Source organism: Syngnathus floridae, chromosome 4 (assembly GCF_059516105.1).
Source record: "Syngnathus floridae isolate MCC-2025c chromosome 4, RoL_Sflo_1.0, whole genome shotgun sequence".
Taxonomy (NCBI): domain Eukaryota; kingdom Metazoa; phylum Chordata; class Actinopteri; order Syngnathiformes; family Syngnathidae; genus Syngnathus; species Syngnathus floridae.
The window spans coordinates 1,948,747-1,962,196 of record NC_142416.1 but is presented as its reverse complement, the minus strand read 5'-3'; the positions used below and the strand labels follow the sequence as shown (position 1 = coordinate 1,962,196).

The window sequence follows — 13,450 nt, the reverse complement described above, 5'->3', positions numbered from 1 at the left end:
CCATGCCGCATTGAACAACACCATGCCGCACTGAACAACACCATCCCGCACTGAACAACACCATGCCGCACTGAACAACATTATGGCGCACTGGACAACATTATGCCGCACTGAACAACACCATGCCGCACTGAACAACACCATGCCGCACTGAACAACACCATGCCGCACTGAACAACACCATGCCGCACTGAACAACACCATGCCGCACTGAACAACACGATCCCGCATTGAACAACACCATCCTGCACTGAACAACACCATGCCGCACTGAACAACACCATGCCGCACTGAACAGCACCATTCCGCACTGAACAACACCATGCCGCACTGAACAACACCATCCTGCACTGAACAACACCATCCCGCACTGAACAACACCATGTTGCATTGAACAACACCATACCGCACTGAACAACACCATCCTGCACTGAACAACACCATGCCGCACTGAACAACACCATGCCGCACTGAACAACACCATGCCGCACTGAACAACATTATGCCGCACTGACGCATTGAACAACACCATGCCGCACTGAACAACACCATCCTGCACTGAACAACACCATCCCGCACTGAACAACACCATGCCGCATTGAACAACACCATGTCGCACTGAACAACACCATCCCGCACTGAACAACACCATGCTGCACTGAACAACATTATGGCGCACTGGACAACATTATGCCGCACTGAACAACACCATGCCGCACTGAACAACACCATGCCGCACTGAACAACACCATGCCGCACTGAACAACACCATGCCGCACTGAACAACATTATGCCGCACTGAACAACACCATGCCGCACTGAACAACACCATGCCGCACTTAACAACACGATCCCGCATTGAACAACACCATCCTGCACTGAACAACACCATGCCGCACTGAACAACACCATGCCGCACTGAACAACACCATTCCGCACTGAACAACACCATGCCGCACTGAACAACACCATCCCGCACTGAACAACACCATCCCGCACTGAACAACACCATGCCGCATTGAACAACACCATGCCGCACTGAACAACACCATCCTGCACTGAACAACACCATGCCGCACTGAACAACACCATGCCGCACTGAACATTACCATGCCGCACTGAACAACATTATGCCGCACTGAACAACATTATGCCGCACTAAACAACATTATGTCGCACTGAACAACACCATGCCGCACTGAACAACACCATGCCGCACTGAACAACATTATGCCGCACTGAACAACACGATCCCGCATTGAACAACACCATCCCGCAGTGAACAACACCATGCCGCATTGAAAAACACCATGCCGCACTGAACAACACCATGCTGCACTGAACAACATTATGCTGCACTGAACAACACGATCCTGCATTGAACAACACCATGCCGCACTGAACAACACCATCCTGCACTGAACAACACCATGCCGCACTGAACAACATTATGCCGCACTGAACAACACCATGCCGCACTGAACAACACCATGCCGCACTGAACAACACCATGCCGCACTGAACAACACCATGCCGCAATGAACAACACCATCCCGCACTGAACAACACCATGCCGCATTGAACAACACCATGCCGCACTGAACAACACCATCCCGCACTGAACAACACCACCCCGCACTGAACAACACGATCCCGCATTGAACAACACCATCCCGGACTGAACAACACCATGCTGCACTGAACAACACCATTCCGCACTGAACAACACCATGCCGCACTGAACAACACCATGCCGCACTGAACAACACCATGCCGCACTGAACAACACCATGCCGCACTGAACAACATTATGCCGCACTGAACAACACCATGCCGCACTGAACAACACCATCCCGCACTGAACAACACCATGCCGCATTGAACACCATGCCGCACTGAACAACACCATCCTGCACTGAACAACACCATCCCGCACTGAACAACACCATGCCGCACTGAACGACATTATGGCGCACTGAACAACATTATGCCGCACTGAACAACACCATGCCGCACTGAACAACACCATGCCGCACTGAACAACACCATGCCGCACTGAACAACATTATGCCGTACTGAACAACATTATGCCGCACTGAACAACACCATGCCGCACTGAACAACACCATGCCTTACTGAACAACACCATGCCGCACTGAACAACACAACGTCGCACTGAACAACACGACGCCGCACAGAACAACACGACGCCGCACAGAATAACAATACCGCACGGAACAACACAATACCGCACAAACAGTTTTAGATAATATTACGTCGCAGTCATGTGACGCGGACATGACGTCAATAGGCGGAACTCACGGCAAAATTATAATCCGTGGGCGTGGCTTGCAACAGGAAGTAGGAAAGCGGCAATTCTGGCAAACAAGACACAGCGGTTAGTAACACGATGACTAACAAGGCAAATATTTTTGTTTTCAGCTTGCAACTTGACCGTCTAGAGCGTACAAGGTAATTACAGCTGTTTTTTTTTAGCCCTGAAAAGCGAGGGAGTGTGGCGTTTGGGAGGAATGTCGAACTCGGCGTCTGCTTCCAGCCACAGACGCCAAATTTCGACGATTATTTCGACTGGTCAACGGTTGTAAATTATTGCGTTGACTAAAAACTTTATTTAACTCTACTCTTAACTTTGCCGTTTCAGATATGCGGGTATTACACCGCGGAAATGACGTCAATAGGCTGAACTCTCGCCAAAATTCAAATCTGTGGGCGCAATGGCCTTGAGCGAGACACCGGATACAAACACGACGATTATCAACAGAAATATCTTTATTTTCTGCTTGCAAGTGGACCGTCTAGAGCGTACACGGTAAGTACAACTCATTGTGTTTAAAAAGATTTACGTTTGTGTAGTTTGCGTTGCGTTGTATCTGTGAATGTTGGTTGAGGCTAAATGTTAATGTTTAATTTCATTCCTTTAGGTTCCACGGTGTTTGTTGGCTGTATGTTTTCCACTGCAAGAAGAGGCTCGTATCATTGACCAGCAGGAGCTACAATGGTGAGTACCCCTTTCGTCTTCCATTTATGTTAAACACTTCCTATTTCATGTCTAACAGTACTCGATTTAACAAATAACCATAAATAAATACAGTGTGGGCAGTCACGTTAACATATGTGATTATCCTGCCTAATATGTTTATCACAAATATGTCACTAATCACTAATATGTTTATTTGTTTATCACAACACCTTTGGACCTTCAGCAATCGATTATTTCCCTTCATCTACATAGAGACAGAACGATGGTGTCTTAAACATCTCATTCATTTCACCAAATAACTTCACGCAGGTGGATAACGGCCGTCTCGGTCACGCTATGTTGCGTGATGCAGTTTTGAAGAACCAAATGCATTTATTCAATGAATAAGTCAAGCTAGTTCTATGTTTATGATGTTGTAAGTTACGGTACCGATTGAAGTTGAGTTCGAAGCCAGTGGAAAACAGCGCTGCGTTTGTGCTCTCCAGGTACAAATGTTGTGATCTCTGACTGACGACCGGGCGAGACTCGAGTAAGAGATGTCCAAACGAGCTCCGGCAGGGCGGGCCAAGGCGGAGCGAACGGACGCCCTTCAGGCCGCCAATGACGAGCTGAGAACCAAACTGATGGACGTCCAGTTAGAACTTCAGCAGGAGAAGAACAAGGTGAAAACCTCAACAGACAGACACTGCCTGCCTCCCTGCCTGCCTCCCTGCCTGCCTCCCTCCCTCCCTCCCAGTTTTCCCGATGTAGATTAGACATGCGTGTGCCATGACTGTGTCAGCCTACATCAACAAATGCACCGAGGACGTCAGCACCACTAAGAATATCATCACCCGGGGCAACCAACGACCCTGGATGACTGAGGAGGTACGTCAAACGCTACGAGCGCGGAACTCTGCCTTCAAGTCTGGCGACAAGGAGACACTGAGGACAGCGAGAGCCAACTTGAACCGTGCCATCAGGATAGCGAAGCGAGACCGCAGTCGAAAATTTCAGGATCGTTTCCACGACGTCAAAAACATCAGGAGTATGTGGCAAGGCATACGGGCGATTACAGACTACAACTCACTCTCCCCCCCCCCGGTGGGTGTAGTTGATGCTGACTTTCTAAATGGTCTAAATAACTTCTTTGGGAGGTTCGAGGCACTAAACGGCACTCCAGCAGTTAAAACTGTCCCCCATCAGGAAGAGGAGGTACTCTGCCTTGACTCCGCCGATGTGTTGAAGACCCTGAGGAGAGTCAACCCCTGTAAGGCCCCTGGCCCCGACAACATTCCTGGGCGTGTGTTCAGGGAATGTGCAAGTCATCTGGCTGGGGTCATCACAGACATTTTTAACACCTCGCTGGGCCAAGCCACAGTGCCGGCGTGCTTTAAGACTGCCTCCATCATTCCGGTGCCGAAGAAACCTCAAATCACCTCATTTAATGATTACCGGCCTGTTGCACTGACTCCGGTTATGATGAAGTGCTTCGAAAGGCTGCTTAAAGGTCACATCGTTTCCAGACTCCCCCTATTATTTGACCCGTTCCAGTTTGCCGACCGGCAAAACCGCTCCACTCAGGACGCCATCTCCTCCGTTCTTCACCTGAGCCTGGCTCACCTGGAGGAGAAGAACACCCATGTGCGGAGGCTGTTCCTGGACTTCAGCTCAGCGTTTAACACCATCATCCCACAGCATCTGGTAGGAAAATTGGAACACCTGGGCTTCAACACCCCCCTTCGCAACTGGCTGCTAGACTTCCTCAGCAACAGACCTCAGTCAGTCCGGGTCGGACAGAACACCTCTGATGTCATCACCCTCAGCACAGGCTCCCTTCAGGGCTGCGTCCTGAGCCCCCTGCTGTTCACCCTGATGACACACGACTGCGTCCTCAGGTTCACCACCAATCACATCGTGAAGTCAGCAGACGACACAACGGTGGTGGGGCTCATCAGAGACAACAACGACCTGGACTACAGAGAGGAGGTGGAGCAGCTGGTGGGCTGGTGCAGAGAAAACAGCCTGATCCTGAATGAGGAGAAGATGAAGGAGATCATCGTCGACTTCAGGAAAAAACAGCCTCACCACGCTCCACTGATCATCAACAGCTCAGCTGTGGAGGTGGTCAGCACCACCAAATTCCTGGGGGTCCACATCACAGAAGACCTCACCTGGACTATGAACACTACGGCACTGGTCAAGAGGGCACAGAAGCGCTTGTACTTACAGCGGAGGATGAGGAGAGCCCACCTGCCCCCACCCATCATGAGGACGTTCTACAGGAGCACCATAGAGAGCATTCTGACAAGCTGTCTCTCTGTGTGGTGTGGAGGCTGCACCGCCTCCGATTGGAAGAACGTGAGGAGAGTGGTGATGACAGCAGAGAGGATCATAGGGGCTCCTCTTCCCTCCATTCAGGACATTTCATCTCAGCGCTGCATGTCCCGTGCCCGTAACATCATCAATGAACCATCACACCCCCACCATGGACTGTTCTCCCTGCTGCCCTCCGGGAAGAGGTTTGCAGCATCCGCTGCAGGTCCACCAGGTTCTGCAACAGCTTTTTCCCTGCTGTCATCAGACTGTTGAACACTAGAACTGTTGAGCTCTAAACTGAACTCTGCATCACACATTCACAGAACTGTACTTTATGACACTACGGACCTCTATCTTGCACTATCTCGCACTACCAACTTTACTGAACTTGTATAAACCCTTTAAATAGAAGTTTAATACATGGTTTAGCATTCCTCTGCACACTCTTGAATACTGTTTTGCCTACTTGCACTATTGCATAATTATCACTGCTGCACTTTATACTTATTTTTAATATATATATATATATATACATATAGTATATGTATATATATATATTTTCATAGGATATGTTACTTCTATTCAACTGCAATATCACTACTTTGTTGTAAGACGTATGCAACGGAATTTCGTTTTGTATGCACCATGTGCAGACAAGATGACAATAAAGTTTGTCTAAGTCATGTCAGGTCAGCTGTCTGGAGAGAGAGAGAAGTCAGGACCTGCGGGCGGAGCACCACCGTGCCACCGCCGCCATGACGGAACTCAAAAGCAAACTCCATGAGGAGAAGCAGAAAGAGTTAGCCATTACCAGGGAGACATTACTGCGGCAGCATGAAATGGAGCTGATGAGAGTGATCAAAATCAAAGATGGAGAGATCCAGCGACTGAATGCCTTGGTCCTCAGCCTGAGGGACGGCTCCATGGACAAGGTGATCCGCTCTATCCGTGTCTGACTATCCGCACGCCACGTCGGGCTTCGATGCGGCCGCTACCGTATTGTGTAGCTTGTCCCCAGTAAGCGTCGCGGCGCTCCGTTGCGGTCTCAACGGCCCGGTGTGGCGCAATGTCTGCTCAGGTGAGGAGGGGGGGCGCTTTGCTGGCGGAGGTGGAGGAGACGCGGCGGTGTCGGGAGACCGAGCGGTGTCGCCTCCACCAGGAGCGCGGAAGAAGCCCTGGCAGCGGCCCAGCAGGCCTGGCAGTCCCGAGCGGCCGAGCTCCGATCGGCTCATCACCAGCATCGGGAGGAGCTGAGCCGAACCAAGAGAGACTGCGAGAGGGAGATCCGCCGACTGGTAGGACTGATCAGATGCGCGGTGCGTGGCTATGTTCCCAATTTCGTTGTATACCTGCAGTGCAATGACACCTAAGGCATTCTATTCTATTCTATTTCACAAGAAGAAAATGTCCGGTTGCTCGCTTCGCTTTTGTCACAGCAAAGGTGTTCTAGTCGATTCAAGAAAAAAAATTGGCCGGTTGCTCTCTTTGTTTTTGTCACAATTCTGGCAAATGAGTTTGCCCGCCTGCCTGAGCGCTCCCCGTTTGTACATCCAGACGGATGAGATCAAGCTGAAAGACAGAGCGGTTAGTGTTTTGGATGAAGCCCTGGGGCCGGCCACGTCCACCGCCTTCAGCTGCAGACTCAGGCTGCCGAGCAGCAGATCGCTGCCCTGAGGGATTCCCAAAGGGCGGGCCTAAACTACCCTGGAAGTGGGGTCAACGCCGCTACTAGCAATCCTCTTCATTGCGTAAGCCACCTCATCACACACTTGCAGTACGCATGACTTAGTTCGTTGCTGGAGGAAGGTAGCACAAAAACAGTTTTGAACTTTGAACGAGTGCTTGTGTGTGTGTGTTGCGGGGCGTTTTCAGTCTCAGGAGGATCGGGACACGCGACGGTTTCATCTGAAAATCGCTGAGCTCAGCGCAGTCATCAGGAACCTGGAGGATCGAAACGCCCTGCTTTCTGAAGAGCGCAATGAACTGGTAATTTATTGACGGCACGCTTGAAGGTTTGCGCTACGTTTGATGCGCGCCATCCAGCGAGGCACCCATTGCGCTTGCTTATTAGTTGAGCGGCGCGTCGAGTCGGTTGCCTGGTAGATGTCTTTTATTGGGAGCCAAAGCCACGATTCCGTTCAAACCGATGCAAAAGGAATGGATACGTTCTGGCCCGCGTGTTGTGCGTCTTTCACATCCCGCACTTCATGCTTGCAGCTAAAGCGACTGAGAGAAACAGAAAGCCAGTTTCTGCCACTCCTGTACAAAAACAAACGCCTGAGCAGGAAGAATGAAGAACTCTCGCTGGTGCTGTGTCGCCTTGAAAACAAAGTGCGCTTTGTCACCCAGGAGAACGAGGAGATGGCAAGCTTGGTAAGTCGACGCGGACAACGGCGGCGTGCCAACAGAGTCCACTGCATTTGTGTTCCACAGAGAAGGCCTAGTTCGCTCAATGACCTGGACCGCGGTTGCGGCCAGCAGGACGGTGAAATGGAGTTCCTTCAAGTTGTGGAGCAGCGGCACATCATCGACGACTTGTCCAAGGTCTTCAGGCAGGCGACTCGGTGCACGTACGGCAGCGCCACGCTCGCTCGCTGTCGCCAGGAAACCTTTTCCGTCCAAAGCTTGGCCGGCGGCCGCCATCCAAAAAATTGGCCCCTTAAATTCCGACCTTTCAAGCAGGAGCATTGTGCGCACGCGTTTGAACACGCTTTAGACTTGTTTTGCCGTTTTCAGCAGCTCAAAGCTCCCGTTTTGTCAGCGCCTTTGCCACTCGCTGTGCGCTGAAAACGACGGACTTGCCCGGCTGCTCAGCCCGTCAACCATGAGCCGCGAGCGCGACATCATTGTCCGTAGGCAGCTAGTGGCAAAATGCACCCTGTTAGAGTTGCGCTCGCTCCAACTTATTTTGCAAGAACCACACGGGAGACAAGTAAGTTCTTTTGGACACCTGCAGGTGGAGAGTCCATCCGTTGTACGAATGAAGTCTGACTCTCGGCTCCTGCACGAGCATTTTAATTAAGAGAAACAGGGTGGGTGTAAGAGTGGATTGAATAGAGGAAGCCCTTGACCTCTAGTCAAAACATAGCAAGGGGTGTTTTACGACTTTGTGTAGGAAGGGATAAGCGATAGGGATAAATAAGGGATAAATAATATTATTTATTACAGGTTGCAGTCAAAGTCAAAGCAACATAATGATACGATAAAGATAATCTGGAAAACCCTGACACACCCTGTAGTTGTCACTTTTGGAAAAGACGAGCGTCCCTCCAATCATCGCCGGTGACGTGTTTTTCAGGCTCTGGAGACAGGAGCTCATGTCAGAAATGTCATTGTGAGTCGCGTTTGTTTCTGCGCCGGAGCCGTTCGTTCCCTTTGCATCCAAAGAATCTCAAAGGCGGATTATTTGTGTCGACAGGAGAGAGATTTGCTGCTACGATACCGACGTCGAGAATCTCTGAGGAGGAACAAAGCGTGAGGTCCTGCAAGGTGAGTCTGTTTGTTTGCGGCTGCTTGGTGTTGCGCAAGATGAAATGGCCTTTTTCTCGCTATCGTTCCTCTCGTCGATTCATCGTGAGGTGTCGCTTCAGTTTGTTCAGAGAGATGTTTGCTTCCGCGCCCGCAGGTCATCGAAACATTTTACGGCTACGACGAAGACGTGTTGGTGGACTCGGACGGATCGTCCTTGTCTTTTCACACCGACAGAACCCCCGACACGGAACCCGAAGAGGTAGCCCGCCATTTCTGCCAGCGTATTGGCACCAAACATTCCTCTTCAGCCTGGAATCGGACTCGTCTTTGCGTCGCGGGTGCTTTGTCGCCGGTCTGACTGATTCTGGTACTAGTGCTGTGTTGCATTGGTGTGTGCATGAAGAGGCGGAGCTTCGCTACCGCCAGCTGACGCAAGAATATCAAGCGCTGCAACGAGCCTACGCTCTGCTAGCCCAGACCAGCGAAGGGGACTACGACGCCGAGAAGGAGATCAAGGTGGCGCCCCTTCCCGCAACCCCCGGCCGGGTCGCAGCCTCCCCGTTCTCACCCAGCCTCGGGTGTTCTCTGGTCTGAAAGGAGGAGGAGGAGCCTCCCTCCTCCTCCTTTCAGACCAGAGAAAAGCTGATGGTAGAAATGGGTCACTATCAAAGCAGAGTAGCAGATCTGGAGTCAGCGCTGAAGCAACAAGGACAGGTAAGCTCATCAATGAGCACACCTTTTTCTCAGACAAAATAGCTACATTCTTCAGTCACTCATTCGTCTGGCATTACTGGACCAACCCCCCCCCCGAATGTGGCTGGGAAAATGTGGAGAAAAGCAAATGTCATTTTCCAGTCAACCAAAGAATTTGTGGATGAAAATGACACAACATTCCAAAGCTGTCCACGCGTTTGTCTCTTCTAGAATGTCAAGTGGGTGGAGGAGAAGCAGCTGCTGCGTCAGAGCAATCAGCAGTTGGCCGAAAAGGTGACGGAAAGAAAGGCGCTGGGCGGAGTCGCTTGGCGTCACACCCGTCGGGAAGCCCCGCAGATGAGGTCTGACTGTCTTTTCAGGTCAGGCGGATGGAGGCGGAAGAAGCGCGTCTGAAAGAGCACATCCAGGATATCCGAGACCAAAACGAACTGCTTGAGTTCCGCATCCTGGAGCTGGAGGTGGGAAGACTCGCACAAGCGTGTTGAGGCCAGAGATGTGACGGACGGACGGACGGACGGATGCATGCCTCTGCCTTTCAGGAGAGGGAGTGGCGCTCCCCCGTCTTGAAGTTTCTGCAAGTCCGTTTCCCAGACGGCCTCAGCCCTTTGCAGATCTACTGCGAGGCCGAGGGCGTGAGCGTACGTAAGGCGTCCCTCGCAACCCTAACCTTAACCCGAGGTCCCAGAACACCTTACATTGCTCCTTGCGCCTTTCCCCCGGACATCGTCATCAGTGATCTGATGAAGAAGCTGGACATCCTGGGCTATAACGCCGTAAGTGTATGTCGAACTCCTTATGTTCGCACTCCACGAGACTCGGCGGCTCAAATGTGACTTTTGGAAGGCTTTGCGCTGAAAGAAGCTTGTTGACGCTGTGCCTTTGGGCTCTTCTATGTTCTGCAAGCAGAAGGGCTACCTGGATGAAGAGTTGGACTTCAGGAAGTGTTCCATGGACCAGGCTCATAAGGTAAGCCTCCCTCAAATCTCCCGCCGGACCACTGATGGACGAGGATTGCGGCCCAGAGGATCCTGGAGCTGGAGGCCATGTTGTACGAGGCGCTACCGCAGCGGGACTGCCCCGCCACGGACGGCGAAAAAGCCAGCCACGCTGGCGTGAATGACGTGCTGACGGCGGATCAGAGAGAAGAGCTTAGGAGCGCCGTGGACCAATGGAAGCGAGCCCTGATGTGCGAGTTGAGGGAGCGCGACGCTTGCATCCTCCAAGAGAGAATGGATCTGCTGCACAGCGCGCAACAGGTAAGGGCCCAAAGCCAGCCCGGCACTTACTTGCACGCTTACTGGCTTTTGAATGCCACTTTCCATTTGTCCGTCCTAGAGGAACAAAGAGCTGAAAGAATTCATCGAAGCTCAGAAGAGACAAATCAAACAATTGGAGGAGAAGTTTCTGTTTCTCTTTCTATTCTTCTCCTTGGCCTTCATTCTGTGGCCCTAACACCAGCTGGTGAGTGAGCTCCAGCGGCACCGCACTCGACACCTCCGATACACTGCCAGCCGGTCTCAGACGTTGGCAGACGCTCCGATGCCAACGTATACCCCCCGCCACGGTGACAGAGGCACCGCGTCACACCGGCGCTCATCCAATCAGAAGGCAGGAAAAGCAAATTCACATGCAGGGCACTTTTGAACCAGAAGAGAGCGCCACAAAAAACGGTTGTTGCCCCAAACGCGCACTAAAAAGGGTCAGAATAACAAGAGTCCCACTGGCCAGCCGGGGCCACCCGTCCAGCTGTTTCTTCAGGGGGGAAAAAAATTGGAGTCACCGGTGAGTACATTTTGCATTTAGCTCTGCTTTTCTGCTTCTGTCTTCAAGTGTGTGGCATCCTGCGATCAAAGATTCAGCCAACCCCAAAGCGGTTGACCTCAACGTCCCACCACCATGCCTACCAGAGCAGGTGACGTGATGCTTTGGACATCCTTCCGTCTCAGATGCCCAAAAGTACTCTTTGCCACATCTGCGGCAATACGGTGTCTTTTCAAAGGTGCAAATAAATCCAGCGTGGGCGGAACACGCACGTCTTCGGTTTTTCCCGCTTTGTTTGTGTGACAGCTGTTGTGAAAATTTTATACAAATAAAGTTGTATAGTACAGGTTTGGCCAATCCGCAACTCCCGAACCGCATGCGGCTCTTTTATGTTCATATAAACATTTGTGTGTGTGTGTGTGTGGGGGGGGGGGTTGTGCGTGTTGGCTTCACTTGAGTTCAATTTGGTATTTTGGTCAAAAGCGCATGTGGTGAAATTCCACAAAGTAGGATGGGCAAACACATTTCTTTAAACTATGAGTGTCAATTGGGCTCTCGAAATGGCAGGGAAAAGATGCACAGCAAAACGAAAATACGTAGATGAACGCAGGACGTTTTAATCAGAGTGGGAAAGTTTCTATTTTTTGTTGAACGTGATGGCAAACCATTCTGCCTGATATGTCAGACCTCAGCGCATTTCAAAGATTCAAATCTTCAGCGCCATGCACTTCAGCTCACTCCATGCTAACATTGATCAGGCGTCGAACCCGCAACATCATGCTTAAGAGGTGGCCATGCTAACCAGTGCGCCATTATGTCAACGCATAATAACTAAGTCTACTGATCAAAACAGCGGTTACTATATGACGTCGCTACGTCGTGGTCACGTGACGCAGACAAGACGTCAATGGACGTGGGCAGAGTTAACTTGTTTAAAAGGGAGTGGGCAGAAGAAATATTTAATTTATTTAAATCTATTTTGAGTGCACACCATTATGCCAATGCATAACAACTGTAAATCTACTAAACAAAACAGCGGTTGCTATATGACATCTGCCACGTCGTGGTCACGTGACATACGTGACGTCGATGGGCGTAACTTTCGCCGGAATTCAAATCCGCGGGGAGAGTTAACTTGTTTAAAAGAGAGTGGGCAGAAGAATTATTTAATTTATTTAAATCTATTTGGTGTGTGCGCCATTATGTCAATGCATAACAACTGTAAGTCTACTAAACAAAACAGCGGTTGCTATATGACGTCTGCCACGTCGTGGTCACGTGACGCGGACGTGACGTCGACGCCTACTTTACATCCCACCGATCACAGGACCCCTCGGCTGCATAACCGTGCCCCCTTCCCAACCAATCGGATTTGCTATACGCGAAAACGACGCCAATGGAAAGAGCTTCCGCCCAAATTTAAATCCGTGGGCGTGGCTCGCAGCAGGAAGTAGGAAAATGGCGGCGATGTTGACAAAGACACAGCGGATGGTAACATACGACTAACAAGAGAAATATTTTTATTTTCTGCTTGCAACTGGACCGTCCAGAGCGTACACGGTAAGTACAACTCATCGTTTTTAAAAAGAAGTACTTTTGTTGCCCTGAAAAGCGAGTGAGCGTGGCGTTTGTGGGGGACGTCGAATTTCGACGATTCTTTCTGGTCAACGGTTGTAAATGATTGTGTTGATTAAAAAAGAAAACTTGATGTAACTCTACTTTTAACTGCCGTTTCAGATAGATTTGGAATTGCATCACATCCAATTTTGCCTAGAGCGTACACGGTAAGTAACACTCATTGTGTTTAAGGAGATTTACGTTTGTAATAGCAGAAGTGTAGCCGCGTTGCGTTGTACGTGTGAAAATTGGTCGAGGCGAAATGTTAATGTTTAATTTCATTCCTTTAGGTTCCACGGTGTTTGTTGGCTGCAAGTTTTCCACTGCAAGAAGAGGCTCGTATCATTGACCAGGAGCGAGCTACAATGGTGAGTAGCCATAACATTTATGTTAAACACTTCCTATTTCATGTCTAACAGTACTTGATTTAACAAATAACCATAAATAAATACAGTGTGGGCACTGAAGTTAACATATGTGATTATACTGCCTAATCTGTCACCGAGTAGATTGTTGCAAAGTAATATAAGATCCAAAGTTGTAATTCAGAATAGTTTTCAAAAGAAGGCCATTAGAATTATATACAAG

The 13,450-nt window shown here is 50.3% G+C and overlaps 2 protein-coding genes across 12 annotated transcripts in view; one reads left to right on the top strand and one right to left on the bottom strand.

Moving 5' to 3' along the window:
* Window positions 1–13,450, bottom strand: part of LOC148398548 (janus kinase and microtubule-interacting protein 3-like) — a 319,781-nt gene that overhangs the window by 137,392 nt on the left and 168,939 nt on the right. The window lies entirely within an intron of this gene.
* Window positions 6,124–11,608, top strand: LOC148398554 (janus kinase and microtubule-interacting protein 3-like). Of its 3 annotated transcripts, XM_088374489.1 has the most exons (14): window positions 6,124–6,594; window positions 6,854–7,047; window positions 7,172–7,285; window positions 7,517–8,633; window positions 8,718–8,788; window positions 8,925–9,029; window positions 9,174–9,484; window positions 9,695–9,757; window positions 9,844–9,942; window positions 10,024–10,257; window positions 10,391–10,450; window positions 10,507–10,740; window positions 10,820–10,945; window positions 11,315–11,608. In XM_088374489.1, the coding sequence occupies exons 7-13, from the start codon at window positions 9,416–9,418 to the stop codon at window positions 10,934–10,936; spliced, it is 876 nt and encodes a 291-aa protein (XP_088230615.1). In that variant the 5' UTR covers window positions 6,124–6,594; window positions 6,854–7,047; window positions 7,172–7,285; window positions 7,517–8,633; window positions 8,718–8,788; window positions 8,925–9,029; window positions 9,174–9,415; the 3' UTR covers window positions 10,937–10,945; window positions 11,315–11,608. The 3 variants fall into 3 exon arrangements, with proteins under 3 accessions (XP_088230615.1, XP_088230614.1, XP_088230616.1); XM_088374488.1 differs by having other exon boundaries at window positions 10,820–11,608; XM_088374490.1 differs by lacking the exons at window positions 6,124–6,594; window positions 6,854–7,047; window positions 7,172–7,285; window positions 7,517–8,633 and having other exon boundaries at window positions 8,644–8,788; window positions 10,820–11,608.